The sequence below is a fragment of the Schistocerca americana genome, chromosome 3 (assembly GCF_021461395.2).
Source record: "Schistocerca americana isolate TAMUIC-IGC-003095 chromosome 3, iqSchAmer2.1, whole genome shotgun sequence".
In the NCBI taxonomy this organism is placed as follows: Eukaryota; Metazoa; Arthropoda; class Insecta; order Orthoptera; family Acrididae; genus Schistocerca; species Schistocerca americana.
Genome location: NC_060121.1, coordinates 885,343,678 through 885,361,334, shown reverse-complemented (window position 1 = coordinate 885,361,334; position 17,657 = coordinate 885,343,678). Strand labels below are relative to the sequence as shown.

The window sequence follows — 17,657 nt, the reverse complement described above, 5'->3', positions numbered from 1 at the left end:
AATGGGAGTCAGAACAAAACAGAGTCAACAGAATGTTGCCACATCTGTGCAGCTTTTTGATACTGTATGCCCTGTAGCAGTAGGCAAATGAGCCAAATGGTGTGATATTGGTTGTTTTAAGTATATCATCACTGTGCATTGGGATTCAGTGACAAGCCTTGTGACAGTTGATGCTGCTGAAAATCTGCACACCATGCAGTTGTTGCATGAAATCATGGACGTACGGTATCAGGTAATTGTCAAGGATCGTCTAAGCATTGAGTTAGTGATAGTTCCCGTACAATTGAAAATAACCATCTTTTTTAGGTACAAGGTGTATAGGGGATGACAAATTACTGTCTGAAGCGTCCACAATCTATGAGGTCCTGGGTAGTAGCTTTAGTGTGGCAGATGTTTGTGGTGGTGTGGCAGCAAGCCTTATACTGGACAGGGGGTCTCTCAGTAGTAACTAGACTATGGCAGGTTCTGTGCCTGTATACTGCCTATAACTGAGGGGCTCATATATAACAACACTGGAGCTCACAAAACACTGGTAGTTTGACCGTCACAGACCTGTGGAGTTTGCAGTGAAGGTCAAGGTGGAGGCAGGTCAGGAATAGGTGAAGCATTGGCGACATTGTGTGGCCGTGAGGTCATACACTGTGACATATTAGCAATCAACTGATGCATTTGTTAGTTGTCAGAGTGAAGGTTGAAGATCTTGAAACATTGAGTAGCAAGCTGGGACAGCAAGTTGATGAGATCTGCCATCAGACATGAGCATTCAAAGGTAGCGTGGATGAGTGTATCGCTCTGAGCAGAGGAGGAGGAGGAGGAGGAGGAGGAGGAGGAGGAGGCTGAGGTAGTACGTACCTGGAATGTGGGAGCCCAATGTGTGGTGAAGCAGTGCGGCTGATTGGAGGTCTGGTGAGAGGCGGAAATATTTGAGGAAATTTATCCTGAGGATGGGACTGTTTACGTCAGTGACCTGGAAGGTCCAAGGTCTGGTGTGGGCTGAAGATGAAAATTAACTGAGCTGTGGACAGGTATATCGGAGTAGTTGGTTGTGTGAGGTAATAGTGATGCAGTGAGAAGGCTTGAAGGAGCATGCTGGCGTGGTCCCGGTGTCAATGAAGAAGTTGAATGTGCCAGCACTGGAGCAAATCCACATAATGTACGTACATCCGGTGCAGTGGCACTGGGGAAGGTGAAGACATGTCTTGCTTGATTGGCTGTGGAATGAAGTTGGGGTTTTGTGGTACGTTGTGGAACTACAAATGTTGTCATATGTGCAGTTCTCTCAAAGGTGGCTGCAACCCAGATAGGTAAGAGTTCACATTCGTGGTCTGGTGCGTCCTGGTAGGCACATGCAAGTGTTGTATAGGCTGAACGGTAGTGCTGACACTACAAAAAATACTATCTGTGCATGCACATTGTAGTCCAAGTCACAGAACTGTTGCCTTTCTATTGTCAGGCTTTGTTGTGAAGACATGAATGCATTGCACAAAAACATGGTTGAATGGAAGATGTCAGGGATCACCAATGTGGCAATTCCTATTCTCACAGCAAATTGACGAAAAAAGGAGATCACCAACACAAAAGCAAACACACAGAGCAATGACTCTTATTGAAGTTAGCACATTACAACAAGAAGCATAACACATACAATTGCTGTTGAAACCATACTGGGTCAAAGGTAATCATGAAGTCCCTCGCAGTAGTTCTTGTTACAATCAATCCTTACATATTTGATATTGGTAGTTGCCACACATTTATTTACCATACAAATGCAATAAAGCAGTGTTAACACACTGTGCATTGGGATTCAGTGACAAGACTTGTGAGAGTTGATTGTGCTGAAAATCTGCACACCATGCAGTTGTTGCATGAAATCATGGACGTACGGTAACAGGTAATTGTCAAGGATCGTCTAAGCGTTGAGTTAGTGATAGTCCCCGTAGAATTGAAAATAACCATCTTTTTAGGTACAAGGTGTATAAGGGATGACAAATTACTGTCTGAAGGGTCCACAATATATGAGGTCCTGAATAGCACCTTTAGTGTTGTATAGGCTGAATGGTAGGGGTGACACTACAAAAAATACTATCTGTGCATGCACATTGTAGTCCAAGTCACAGAACTGTAGCCTTTCTATTGTCAGGCTTTGTTGTGAAGAATATAATAATTCCAATCCCAAAGAAAGCAGGTGTTGACAGATGTGAAAATTACCGAACTATCAGTTTAATAAGTCATGGCTACAAAATACTAACGCAAATTCTTTACAGACAAATGGAAAAACTAGTAGAAGCCGACCTCGGGGAAGATTAGTTTGGATTCTGTAGAAATATCGGAACACGTGAGGCAATACTGACTCTACGACTTATCTTAGGAGCTAGATTAAGGAAAGGCAAACCTACATTTCTAGCATTTGTAGACTTAGAGAAAGCTTTTGACAATGTTGACTGGAATACACTCTTTCAAATTCTGAAGGTGGCAGGGGTAAAATACAGGGAGCGAAAGGCTATTTACAATTTGAACAGAAAGCAGATGGCAGTTATAAGAGTCGAGGGGTATGAAAGGGAAGCAATGGTTGGGAAGGGAGTGAGACAGGGTTGTAGCCTCTCCCCGATGTTATTCAATCTCTATGTTGAGCAAGCAGTGAAGGAAACAAAAGAAAAATTCAGAGTAGGTATTAAAATCCATGGAGAAGAAATAAAAACTTTGAGGTTCGCCGATGACATTGTAATTCTGTCAGAAACAGCAAAGGACTTGGAAGAGCAGTTGAACGGAATGGATAGTGTCTTGAAAGGAGGATATAAGATGAACATCAACAAAAGCAAAACGAGGATAATGGTATGTAGATGAATTAAGTCTGGTGATGCTGAGGGAATTAGATTAGGAAATGAGGCACTTAAAGTAGTATGAAAGAGTTTTGCTATTTGGGGAGCAAAATAACTGATGATGGTCGAAGTAGAGAGGATATAAAATGTAGACTGGCAATGACAAGGAAAGCATTTTTGAAGAAGAGAAATTTGTTAACATCTAATATAGATCTAAGTGTCAGGAAGTCGTTTCTGAAAGTATTTGTATGGAGTGTAGCCATGTATGGAAGTTAAACATGGACGATAAATATTTTGGACAAGAAGAGAATAGAAGCTTTCAAAATGTGGTGCTACAGAAGAATGCTGAACATTAGATGGGTAGATCACATAACTAATGAGGAAGTGTTGAATAGGATTGGGGAGAAGAGAAGTTTGTGGCACAACTTGACTAGAAGAAGGGATCGGTTGGTAGGACATGTTCTGAGGCATCAAGGGATCACCAGTTTAGTATTGGAGGGCAGTGTGGAGGGTAAAAATCATAGACGGAGACCAAGAGACGAATACACTAAGCAGATTCAGAAGGATGTAGGTTGCAGTAAGTTCTGGGAGACGAAGAAGCTTGCAAAGGATAGAGTAGCATGGAGAGCTGCATCAAACCAGTCTCAGGACTGAAGACCACAACAACAACAACAACACACAGCTATCCAATCCTAGCTATCTGCAGTTAAATCCTCAATCAGAAGTACTTGAATATTTCAAAGTAGCCATTGTAAAGTAGAGATATCCATTGTGTTCCACTTTTCAGGCCCATCACAGTGCCTCTTGTTCATGTGTGCCTTCTTTTCCTCAACAGTGTCTCCAACTATGTCCTATGCAACAACTGATTCATGAGACGGAAATTTTGCAGTGAAATGAGGACTTTTATCCAGACAACTTTATTTTATGATTGCTAATTTGAAAAATTTAAGTATTCCTGATTGATTATTTTAACCAGAGTCAGATGGTGACACAGTGTGTGTCTTGGGAGGCATAGCTGTATGTTAACATTGCTGTATTGTCTGTTATATGGTAAATAAATGTAATTGGAGACATAGTCACTTCACTATAACTGCAAAACACAAATAAAAGTACGCTTGTGCTTATTTACTGTCAAGAGTCTGTTAGATTCGCACATGGGAGGGGGGCGGTGGGGGGGGGGGGGTGTCCTTATCTGCATCTGCTAAATCATGTACTGTTGCTGTTATATATTATATAGCTTACGCTGTTTCATGGTAACCTTTCTTAGAGTAATAGTTCTTTACAGATATTTCTGAAGGGTCTCATAATTTATTTCTCTCATTCCAGTACCTAAAAATACTCATTGATGCTGGAGGCGATGTTAGTTCTGTGGATGTGAATGGTGCAACTCCACTTCTTATGATGGCCAATCGTTGCTATACACAGGTACTGAGTCAGTTGTGTACTTGTATTACTAGACTAGATTAAATTAGCTGTAATTTTCATTCCAGTAAATCCATATTGAGGAGATCCTCCAGGATGTAGAACATATCAGAAAACAATAATACACAGTACATATTTATTAAGAAAAGCAGATACACCGATGAACCTTCCACAGATCTCAAGTGAAAATGGTTGACACGGCTGTGGAAGGAGTCAAAAAATCTTAAACATAAATTCATTTAAAAGATAATAACAAACTTGTCACAAAACAAGTGAATTTTCTATACAATGAGGTGCTTGTTATAATTCTAAGACTATTGCAGTCATGCAGCATAAAATAGAAAAATCATTTTGCATCTCTTATTTCTAATAATTATATACTGCACTGAATTTGTACCAAAGTCAGATTGTACATAATACTCAAATTATTTGATATTATTGGCAGCCTCCACATCTGAATGGTGAGCACTGCTGACTGCCATGTGGAAGACCTGGGTTCAATTCACGGTACTGCCAGGAAGTTTTCCATGGTGGAGGACTGAAATGTGGTGTACTCAGCCTCGTGAGGTCAGCTGAGAAGCTGCTTGACTGATCAGTAGTGGTTTCAAAGTCAAGAAACCCAACAATGACCACGAGAGCTGTGTGCTGACCAAATGCCCCTCCATACCACATATAGTGATGCCATTGGTAGAGAATTACATGGCAGTTGGTCAGGCCCAATTTAGGGCCAGAATTTAGAATGTTGTTTCGATATAATTGATAACATATACACATCAGTTAGTTCTGTTAAGAAACTGATAAGTGGGATAGAAAGAGTTGACCACCAATAAATCCATTTGGCTCATCTTAAACTGCTCTTTATTGGTAGTTAACTTTTTATGGTAGCTGGCAAGGTATTGAAAATGGATGTTCCTGAGTAACAGATACCTTTCTGTACCAAAGTAACTGACTTTCAATCTTTGTGAAGATTATTCTTATTTCTAGTACTGATTTGATGAACTGAGCCATTTGAAAACGGATACATTTTAATAAAAATTTCATTCAGTAGTAAGTACACTGATGAGCCAAAACATTATGACCTCTGTGTCATTGGATGCCACCTGATGGCATTGCAAGCACGAGACACGATAACAAAAGTATGTAAGTGGAGCACACACTGATGGAGGATTGCCCTAGTGAAGATATGGACCGCCAATTGGGAAATCCAATGAGATAAGTGACTTTGACAAAGAGCAGATTATTATTACACAGAGTTTTGAACGAGGATCTCGAAAACAGTGAAGCTGGTCAAATGTTCACGTGCTGTTGTTGTCAGCATCTACGGAAGGAGGAAGATGGACTGTGAAACTATCACTTGGAACCAAACGGTTGTACATCCACGACTCTTCACAGAACATGGAAGTTTGGAGCGTTATCTACTCTGTAAAGCAGGACAGATGGTGATCTGTGGCATCTCTGCTGATAGAACACAATGCAGATGCAAGCACAAGTGTTTTGGAGTGCACCATTCATCATACATTGAAGAACATGTTGACCCAATGACATCACCTATTACAACTGCAGTAGGCACATGCCCATTAGGATTCAATCATTGATCAATGGAAATGTGTTAGCCCTTCAAGTGAATCACAATTTTGTTGCACTAGGTTAATGGTCATCTCCACAAACACCATCATCGAGGTGAATGGCAGCTTGAAATGTGCACTGAGCCACAGACGTAGGTTGGTGGGAGCAGTATTATGTTATGGGAGACATTCTCTGGGGATTTGCATGAGACCTGTGGTAGTAATCAAAGACAAACTGACAGCTACGAACCATCTGCACCCCTTCATGCTTGATGTTTTCCTCAATGGTGATGTCTTCTTTCATAATTATAACTGCCAATAACTTCGAGCTAGAACTATGCTACAGTGGTTTGAGGAGCATTATATTGAGCTCATGTTGACGTCTCAGTGACCAAATCTGCCTGATGTAAATCCTATGGAACTCATCTGAGTCACTACTGGACGCCATCATCAGGGCCCATTATTTATGTGAATTACATGACCTATGCTTAGACATCTAAAGCCACATACCTCCCACAAATCTACCAACAAACTGTTGGATTCCTGATTTGCAGAAACAGTGATGTATTTAAATCCAAAGATAGACAAACAAACTATTAAGCAGGTAGTCATAATGTTTGTATATTGGGAAGCAATGATTAGTATCCCTAGTTCCCTAAACAGGCCTCTCCAGGATGTTCCTGAGTTCACACAACAGATCATTCTTATTACATGATTTTGGACTTACGAAACTTTACCTTGGTTTCATGAGTTACCCCAAACAATGATCCCATGTGACGTTATGGTATGAAAGTATGCAAAAGCTGCTAGCTTTTTTATTTTACATCACCTATGTCTGACAGCATTCACATTGCAAATAGAGCTTTGTCTAGGTGCTTCAGTGGCTCTGTGGTGTGCTCCTCCCAGTTGAGTATATTATCAAGCTATAATCTCAAGAATTTAACACTGTCAATTTCTTTTGTTTGTTGTCATATTTTAGACATATAGGACTACTGGTTGGAAACCTCTTAAAAGTTTTGAACTGCATTTAGTGTGTTTATCGCAAAGTTGAGTGACACAGGATCGACTAGGAATAATATGTCAGTGTCCATAAATATCTCATTAATCAATCTTTCTAATACTGTACTTAATTTGCTGTTTATTGTAATGTTTGTATCATCGGAAAACAAAATAAATTCAGCATGTTGTAATGTTATTGATTCAAGATCATCGACATACACAAGAGAAGAAAGGGCCCGAAGATCTACATCTACATCTATACTCTGCAAGCCACCCAAAGGTGTGTGGCGGAGGGCATTTTACGTGCCACTGTCATTACCTCCCTTTCCTGTTCCAGTCACGTATGGTTTGTGGGAAGAACGACTGTCTGAAAGCCTCCGTGCGCGCTCTAACCTCTCTAATTTTACATTCATGATCTCCTCGGGAGGTATAAGTAGGGGGAAGCAATATATTCGATACCTCATCCAGAAATGCACCCTCTCGAAACCTGGCGGGCAATCTACACCGCGATGCAGAGCGCCTCTCTTGCAGAGTCTGCCACTTGAGTTTATTAAACATCTCCGTAACGCTATCACGGTTACCAAATAACCCTGTGACGAAACGCGCCGCTCTTCTTTGGATCTTCTCTATCTCCTCTGTCAAACCGATCTGGTATGGATCCCACATTGATGAGCAATACTCAAGTATAGGTCGAACGAGAGTTTTGTAAGCCACCTCCTCTGTTGATGGACTACATTTTCTAAGCACTCTCCCAATGAATCTCAACCTGGTACCCGCCTTACCAACAATTAATTTTATATGATCATTCCACTTCAAATCGTTCTGCACGCATACTCCCATTTATTTTACAGAAGTAACTGCTACCAGTGTTTGTTCCGCTATCATATAATCATACAATAAAGGAGCCTTCTTTCTATGTATTCGCAATACATTACATTTGTCTATGTTAAGGGACAGTTGCCACTCCCTGCACCAAGTGCCTATCCGCTGCAGATCTTCCTGCATTTCGCTACAATTTTCGAATGCTGCAACTTCTCTGTATACTACAGCATCATCCGCGAAAAGCCGCATGGAACTTCCAACACTATCTACTAGGTCATTTATATATATTGTGAAAAGCAATGGTCCCATAACACTTCCCTGTCGCACGCCAGATGTTACTTTAACGTCTGTAGACGTCTCTCCATTGATAACAACATGCTGTGTTCTGTTTGCTAAAAACTCTTCAATCCAGCCACACAGCTGGTCTGATATTCCGTAGGCTCTTACTTTGTTTATCAGGCGACAGTGCGGAACTGTATCAAACGCCTTCCGGAAGTCAAGAAAAATAGCATCTACCTGGGAGCCTGTATCTAATATTTTCTGGGTCTCATGAACAAATAAAGCGAGTTGGGTCTCACACGATCACTGTTTCCGGAATCCATGTTGATTCCTACATAGTAGATTCTGGGTTTCCAAAAACGACATGATACTCGAGCAAAAAACATGTTCTAAAATTCTACAACAGATCGACGTCAGAGATATAGGTCTATAGTTTTGCGCATCTGCTCGACGACCCTTCTTGAAGACTGGGACTACCTGTGCTCTTTTCCAATCATTTGTAACCCTCCGTTCCTCTAGAGACTTGTGGTACACGGCTGTTAGAAGGGGGGCAAGTTCTTTCGCGTACTCTGTGTAGAATCGAATTGGTATCTCGTCAGGTCCAGTGGACTTACCTCTATTGAGTGATTCCAGTTGCTTTTCTATTCCTTGGACACTTATTTCGATGACAGCCATTTTTTCGTTTGTACGAGGATTTAGAGAAGGAATTGCAGTGCGGTCTTCCTCTGTGAAACAGCTTTGGAAAAAGGTGTTTAGTATTTCAGCTTTACGCGTGTCATCCTCTGTTTCAATGCCATCATCATCCCGGAGTGTCTGGATGTGCTGTTTCGAGCCGCTTACTGATTTAACGTAAGACCAGAACTTCCTAGGATTTTCTGTCAAGTCGGTACATAGAATTTTACTTTCGAATTCACTGAACGCTTCACGCATAGCCCTCCTTACGCTAACTTTGACATCGTTTAGCTTCTGTTTGTATGAGAGGTTTTGGCAGCGTTTAAACTTGGAGTGAAGCTCTCTTTGCTTTCCCAGTAGTTTCCTAACTTTGTTGTTGTACCATGGTGGGTTTTTCCCGTCCCTCACAGTTTTACTCGGCACGTACCTGTGTAAAACGCATTTTACAATTGCCTTGAACTTTTTCCATAAACACTCAACATTGTCAGTGTCGGAACAGAAATTTTCGTTTTGATCTGTTAGGTAGTCTGAAATCTGCCTTCTATTACTCTTGCTAAACAGATAAACCTTCCTCCCTTTTTTTATATTCCTATTAACTTCCATATTCAGGGATGCTGCAACGGCCTTATGATCACTGATTCCCTGTTCTGCACTTAAAGAGTCGAAAAGTTCGGGTCTGTTTGTTATCAGTAGGTCCAAGATGTTATCTCCACGAGTCGGTTCTCTGTTTAATTGCTCGAGGTAATTTTCGGATAGTGCACTTAGTATAATATCACTCGATGCTCTGTCCCTACCACCCGTCCTAAACATCTGAGTGTCCCAGTCTATATCTGGTAAATTGAAATCTCCACCTAAGACTATAACATGCTGAGAAAATTTATGTGAAATGTATTCCAAATTTTCTCTCAGTTGTTCTGCCACTAATGCTGCTGAGTTGGGAGGTCGGTAAAAGGAGGCAATTATTAACCTAGCTCGGTTGTTGAGTGTAGCCTCCACCCATAATTATTCACAGGAACTATCCACTTCTACTTCACTACAGGATAAACTACTACTAACAGCGACGAACACTCCACCACCGGTTGCATGCAACATCACATACAATTGGTTCCCAGTTGAATGATGCTTGATGGCTTACTTCATGACCCTTTCCTATAGTTTCTTGTCAGTGATATAGGATTTGAATAGTTTTGTAGCATTTCCCATTACACCATAATATTATAATTTACTTTAAAGGATATTGTGATTTACACAATCAAATGCCTTTGATAGATCACAAAATGTACCAGGAACCTTTAATTTATTGTCTAGTGAATTAAGTACATTCTTGATTTATGTGTAGACAGTCTTCTAAATATTGTAACTCTTCAGAAATACAAACTGTAACTTTGACAATATATTATTTGTTCCAGAGTATTCTGCAAAAAGTCACAATCTGGGTGCAGTGTTGAAAAAGATTATCAAACTATTTACTTAGAGTAATATGACGTCAAAATAATAAATACGCTTCAGGAACTAAGATCCTGAGCCAAGTGCAGTCACTTGCCCTGTTTCAGAGGGAGCCCTTCGGCATTCATGTGTCACTTTGGATTCGAAGAGATTCTCTCCGGTTTCTGGCACCCATCTGAAGTGGTAAAGAATACCACTCTTGCTTGTGAGATGAAGGCTGAGCTCACTGTCCTAGCAGTATCAACAGGATCAGTTGTGGACCTTTAGTACAGAGCCAAGCGGAGGGCCTGAGTCGGAGGCTCAGATGGTTCGACGACTGTGTAGGCTGCAGATTGCTTGACTTGCACCACAGTGTGGTGGGGTATCGGGTTTTACTTGATAGATCAGGGTCCATCACACACAGGAGGGGGCTACAAGGATATAGGGGTGCTATGTGGAGTAGCTGGATAGTTTTTTAGGTTATGGGGTCTCTGGGACATTACAGAAAGAGCTTTAATTTCAAAGGGTGCCAGTCAAACACAGGATGGGGTAGACCCAGGAACCATTGGTATCTTAGTGTTAAATTGTCATATCTTCATAGGGGAAGAACCAGAGCTCTGAGAGCTAATAGAAAGCACTTAAGCTCAAATCACTGTAGGTACTGAACGCTGGCTAAAGCTAAAGATAAGTTCAGTCAGAATTTTTACAAGGGACCTTACAATATTCATAAAAGGCATGTTAATGCAATTGTTGGTGGAGCACTTGTTGCTGTTAGCAGTAGTTTTTCTTATATTGAAATTGAAGCAACAAGTTAATATGTGTAGAAGTTATACTTGACAACCAGAATAAATGAATGACAACCAGAATAAATGAATAACTGGTTACTTTTACTAACTCAATGACTCAGATGATATTTATTACTGAAAGGTACAATGAAAACTTGTCTCATTTCAAATAGTTAACCCACTCACATACTTATAGTTGATTGTGATTTCAATTTAATCTCTGTATGTTAGCAAAAATTCATGTCTAAAGTTGGTCGTAGATACAAAACACCATCTGAAGTTGTGCTGAATTCTTAAATTATTTTGAGGAATTAGTTTAGGAGCCCACAAATGTGTGTATGAGCTGTGTTTGCATGAGTGTGTATGTGTGTGTATGTTGTTTAATTTTGACGAAGGCATTGTTGGCCGAAAGCTAATTGTGTGACAGTCTCTTTGTTGTGCCTTTATGTGACTCAGGATCTCTACTATATGGTGAGTAACAACTATCCTTTTCATTATACTGTTACATTCCATCATGTATTTTCCATTGTTTAAGTAATCTGTTTATTATTTCAAGAGTAATCACCATAACTGTTGATGCATTTATCCCACTGTGAGACAACACATTTGATGCCTTCATGAAAAAAATGTTTGCAGCTGCCCATGGAACCATGATTGTACCCAGGTGTGCACATTTTCGTTTCACTGGGAAGCCCTTAAACATCCTCCATACAATCCTGCCTAGGTTCAATCCTGGTTCTGTAGGCAACTGTAAACATTTTTCCATGAAGGTACTGAACATCTCGTCTCACAGTGGGACAAATGTATTAGCAGTTATGGTGCTTACTTTTGAAATAATAAACTGTTTATTTACTTTTTTCCATTGTGTCATTTTCCTATGGCTGCCTCTTGTAGAGAGTGATGTTTTCAAAATTTCAGTGTCACTGTCTTGCGATCCAAATCTGTCTGTTTGGAAAAATGTATAGTTTTCCCAGAATAGTGCATTAGTTTATGAGATATTCAGTTAGAAAATTGGAGTTTCCAGAAAATTCCTGGCAGGCTTTTGTAGATCCAAGTGGTTGCCAATACATCTGTGTCATAAAACAGAGCTATCATTTGTACCAATTCAGTCATTTATTTATTCATTCAACCTTTGACTGCTGTTTGGAGCAGTATTTATATCAATGTATATTTACAGTTTACAGTTACAGGGTAAATTACAATTATAACATTTATATTATTGTACAGTAGACACACATATACACGTATGGATAAATAACTAACAGAAACCTTTATTACTAATTTAAATTACAAGATAGGAGTAACCAATTTCACTTTATGCGCAATGCTTGATTGTTGATCCAATAAAAAAAGTGGCATTTGTACTTTTCACTGACACAGTATATGCAGTACATCTGCCGCCTGGTACTACAGTTTCTTTCAGATTGCTGACTAGTCTCAAACACTGTACAAAAATGTTGTTTCAAGTACTATCTTAGTTTTGTTTTGAAGAGTGGTAGTGATTTCACATTTATTAAACTTTCTAATAGTATAAGTAAGTAAGTAAGTAATAATAATAATAATACTTTATTCTACATCGAATAATTCATTGCATATGTATGAAAACAGTTACGATTCTTGACACATAGCACAATAATACATTCTCCTGAATACATCATTGGTTAATAAAACAATTAAATTATAAATAAAATGGTGCTTAACAGTATTTACAGTCTTTGTTCAGTGGTCAACATGTTATTTGTCAGTCATTTGGTGCCCAATATTCATCAGCTGAAGCTCCGTATCAGTCAGTATTATGTATAATCCATTGTTTAAAGGCAGTCTGTGGTCAACACCCAGTATGTAAAGTTCTGTGTCAATCAGCATATTTTCTAGTGATTTAAAGCTATGTAACTTTCAGTTATTTCCATTTCTATGGAAGTTTTCTGACATGTTAAATGAAACATAGGAACACTAATCTACAGCTGATGGTCAATCATGATTGATAAATTTAATAGACATATGTAGGTGTGAAAATCTAACCTGACAATGTTATGTGCACTTAATTTGGATTACAAGCAAGTCTTTATTAATCAATGAGTGAAGAAGGAATCTACCAAAGACCCTAATTGGCAGGTCAGTAATCCTACAAACTGTGGTGTTTCTTTAATGTTATTGGGCCTGTCCAGCAAAATGTGAGAGAAGAATGCTTCCAAAACTGGCTATGGTTTTTGATGCTGTCGTGAGCTTAATCATATATCCTATATGTGTGTTTTGAAAACTTAATTAAAGCAGGGATGGTCAGTAAAATTCTTCTGGGCTGTTGACCACATGGTCAGTATATAAAATTGTCTGAAGTTTTGGCCACTTGCAATAGTGACCAAAACATTGGACAGTTTTAGATATTGGCATTGTGATCAACAGCCCAGAAGAAATTTATTGACAGTGACAATGGAAGCCTACACTTACATAAAGCAGGGATGTTAATGTAAAAAACTTCTATTTGTTTCAGACTGCACAAACACTGATTGATGCTGGAGCTAACATAACTGCAAGTGATATAAATGGCCAGAAAATCATACATAGGGCATCTCAGTTTGGGAACACCACAGCCATTGATTATCTCATGGAAATTTGGCCCTTAGTATGGGGCTGTGACAACCATGGAAACACTGTTCTACACTTCGGCACAAAAAGTAGTAACAATAGGCTGAGGATTATAGAGCATATCCTATCAATGAAGCTGGCATCTGTAGACGAGAGAAATGCAGAAGGACAGACAGCTCTTGCAATGCTTGTGGAGCAAGGTTTAAATTGGAAATCTGTACAGCATGAAGTAGAGATGTTGCTGGCAGAGGGAGCAAATCCCACTGTCAAGGACAACAAAGGGAAAACTCCTTTACACATCGCATCCTGTGTTGGTGATGTAAAGGTACAATAATTTCTAAGAGTTATCATTGTAAGTGTCAATTTATGGAATGAAAATTAATTTCTGTAACAGCAACAGTTAAATGAATGAGATTTGGATTCTGAGACATGGATTCTAGTTCTCACTAACATTCTTATCAAAGATTTTGTTAACTTCATTGGTATATCAAGAGCCAGCAGTGTCCTGCCTTACTTCTGTGTGTGATGCTATCCTGTATAATGAGTGACCTGTGTATTGCCCGAATGACTGCGGTCTTCCCTGATTTTGTAAATATACCTGGTATATGCACAGAGCTTCTCATAATACGTCAGTATCTCCTCTATTAATCTTCTTGAGTGTATGCATTTCATATGGGCATAGAAGCTCAACTGTTGTTTTGTATGACATCCCTCGGGGCTTCACTGCATTGGTACACCTCCATATTGCTCTTAAACTTCCACTCACTTTCATGATTCCTCCTAAGCCGTAATACCTTTATGAGAAACTGGCATTCTCTGAGCTCCAGTATTCTACTACAGCCCACTGTACTAGTAGCCCAATAACTGTGCTGCAGTGATTGATTTTGGCATTTCTGCTACCATGTCTTGTATTATACACTCCAGTGATAGTCCTATATGCTATTTCCAGTTTAAAAATACCAGCCTTGGTTGTCTGTTTTTCTGAGATGTTAAAAAAAATGATTTCACCAAAGTACTGAAATTTTGAAAACTTCACTTAGTCTACATATTAACTCTCTATCCACTAGTACATAGTAATGGTTTTTATTTAATTATTATTCTACCTATTTACAGACAACTGTGTTTTGACTTTGGCCTATCTTCCATGATGAAAAATGTTCTTTACTTTCTAAAATTTATCAATACATACTGGAAGAACATCCACTAAATAAGTATAAAATATAACTAACTTTTGTAGTTGTAAATAATTACAAATCATTTTGGATTGCTTCCACTTTGTAAAAAGAAGTAATTTACACATATAAAATACACTTCCTTCTACCTATATATACAGTTTGTACAGTGAACACATGTTAGTGTAAAACAATTAATGTCTAGTGCCTACACACCTAATTTCCCAGTCAGCTGGTAAAATATTCAGCTGTACAGATTCACTTTGCAGTAAACTTGATCTACACCTACATGCATGATATAGGAAAGCTTATAGCTGTTTTAATTGCATAAAGTTTTATGTGCTTACAGAAAATGTCATACAGAACTATTATATATTTTTCTCCTGCATTTAGTCATGGGAGTGGACCACAGACATGGACTGCTAAAATCTTCAAAGGTTTATTAGGTACGATGGCATGCTAACTCACACTTAAAACACTCATTTGTTGGTTTAGCATTTTGACAGATTAAGCATGTGCTTAAGATCTGCTGCACCTTCTCCTCGTATTTGGAAAATAGCAGAATCTACATCTATAATCCACAAGCCACCTGACGGTGTGTGGCGGAGGGTACTTTAAGTACCTCTATCGGTTCTCCCTTCTATTCCAGTCTCGTATTGTTCGTGGAAAGAAAGATTGTTGGTATGCCTCTGTGTGGGCTCTAATCTCTCTGATTTTATCCTCATGGTCTCTCCGCAAGATATACGTAGGAGGGAGCAATATACTGCTTGACTCCTTGGTGAAGGTATGTTCTTGAAACTTCAACAAAAGCCCGTACCAAGCTACTGAGCGTCTCTCCTGCAGAGTCTTCCACTGGAGTTAATCTATCATCTCCATAACGCTTTCGCAATTACTAAATGATCCTGTAATGAAGTGTGCTGCTCTCTGTTGGATCTTCTCTATCTCTTCTATCAACCCTATCTGGTACGAATCCCACACTGGTAAGCAATATACAAGCAGTGGGCGAACAAGTGTACTGTAACCTACTACCTTTGTTTTCGGATTGCATCTGCTTTACCGACGATCAACTTTTTATGATCATTCCATTTTAAATCACTCCTAATGCATACTCCCAGACAATTTATGGAATTAACTGCTTCCAGTTGCTGACCTGCTATATTGTAGCTAAATGATAAAGGATCTTTCTTTCTATGTATTTGCAGCACATTACACTTGTCTACATTGAGATTCAATTGCCATTCCCTGCACCATGCGTCAATTCATTGCAGATCCTCCTGCAATTCAGTACAATTTTCCACTGTTACAACCTCTTGATATACTACAGCATCATCTGCAAAAAGCCTCAGTGAACTTCTGATGTTATCCACAAGGTCACTTATGTATATTGTGAATAGCAACGGTCCTACGACACTCGCCTGTGGCACACCTAAAATCACACTTACTTCAGAAGACTTCTCTCCATTGAGAATGACATGCTGCATTCTGTTATCTAGGAACTCTTCAATCCAATCACACAATTGGTCTGATAGTCCATATGCTCTTACTTTGTTCATTAAATGACTGTGGGGAATTATATCGAATGCCTTGAGGAAGTCAAGAAACACGGCATCTATCTGGGAACCTGTGTCTATGGCCCTCTGAGTCTTGTGGATGAATAGTGCGAGCTGGGCTGGGTTTCACACAATCATCTTTTTCGAAACCCATCCTGATTCCTACAGAGTAGATTTTTAGTCTCCAGAAAAGTCATTATACTCGAACGTAATAAGTGTTCCAAAATTCTACAACTAATCGACGTTAGAGATATAGGTCTACAGTTCTGCACATCTGTTCAATGTCCCTTCTTGAAAATGAGGATGACCTGTGCCCTTTTCCAATCCTTTGGAATGCTACGCTCTTCTAGACACCGCTGCAAGAAGGGGGGCAATTTCCTTCACGTACTCTGTGTAAAATCGAACTGGTATTGCATCAGGTCCAGCGGCCTTTCCTCTTTTGAGAGATTTTAATTGTTTTTCTATCCCTCTGTCATCTATTTCCATATCTACCATTTTGTCATTTGTGCGACAATCTAGAGAAGGAACTACAGTGCAGTCTTCCTCTGTGAAACAGCTTTGGAAAAAGACATTTAGTATTTCAGCCTTTAGTCTGTCATCCTCTTTCAGCCTTTAGTCTGTCATCCTCTGTTTCAGTACCATTTTGGTCACAGAGTGTCTGGACATTTTGTATTGATCCATGTACCGCTTTGACATAAGACCAAAATTTCTTAGGATTTTCCCCCAAGTCAATACATAGAACTTTACTTTCAAATTCATTGAATGCCTCTTGCATAGCCCTCCTCACACTACATTTTGCTTCACATAATTTTTGTTTATGTGCAAGACTTTGGCTATGTTTATGTTTACTGTGAAGTTCCCTTTGCTTCCATAGCAGTTTTCTTACTCGGTTGTTGAACCACGGTGGCTCTTTTCCATCTCTTACGATCTTGTTTGGCACATACTCATCTAATGCATATTTTACGATGGTTTTGAACTTTGTCCACTGATCCTCAACACTATCTGTACCTGAGACAAAACTTTTCTGTTGAGCCATCAAGTACTCTGAAATCTGCTTTTTGTCGCTTTTGCTAAATAGAAAAATCTTCCTACCTTTCTTAATATTTCTATTTATGGCTGAAATCTTCGATGCAGTAACCGCTTTATGATCGCCGATTCCATGTTCTGTGTTAACTGTTTCAAATAGTTCGGATCTGTTTGTCACCAGAAGGTCTAATATGTTACCGCCACGAGTCGTTTCTCTGTTTAACTGCTCAAGATAGTTTTCAGATAATGCACTTAAACAAATTTCACTGGATTCTTTGTCCCTACCACCAGTTATAAACATTTGAGTCTCCCAGTCTACATCCGGCAAATTAAAATCTCTACCCAGAACTATAACATGGTCGGGAAATCTACTCAAAATATTTTCCAAATTTTCCTTCAGGTGCTCTGCCACAACAGCTACCAAGCCAGGGGGCCTATAGAGACAACCAATTACCATGTTTGAGCCTGCTTTAACCGTGACCTTCACCCAAATTATTTCACATTTCAGATCTCCATCAATTTCCTTCGATACTAT

The 17,657-nt window shown here is 39.4% G+C and overlaps 1 protein-coding gene across 1 annotated transcript in view; it reads left to right on the top strand.

Moving 5' to 3' along the window:
• The window catches only part of LOC124605330 (serine/threonine-protein phosphatase 6 regulatory ankyrin repeat subunit B-like), a 353,003-nt gene that overhangs the window by 278,812 nt on the left and 56,534 nt on the right, over nucleotides 1-17,657 (top strand). The window contains exons 13-14 of the mRNA XM_047136936.1: nucleotides 4,146-4,244; nucleotides 13,280-13,699. Of these exons, the coding sequence (XP_046992892.1) occupies nucleotides 4,146-4,244; nucleotides 13,280-13,699 (519 nt within the window). The remainder of the gene's footprint in view (nucleotides 1-4,145; nucleotides 4,245-13,279; nucleotides 13,700-17,657) is intronic.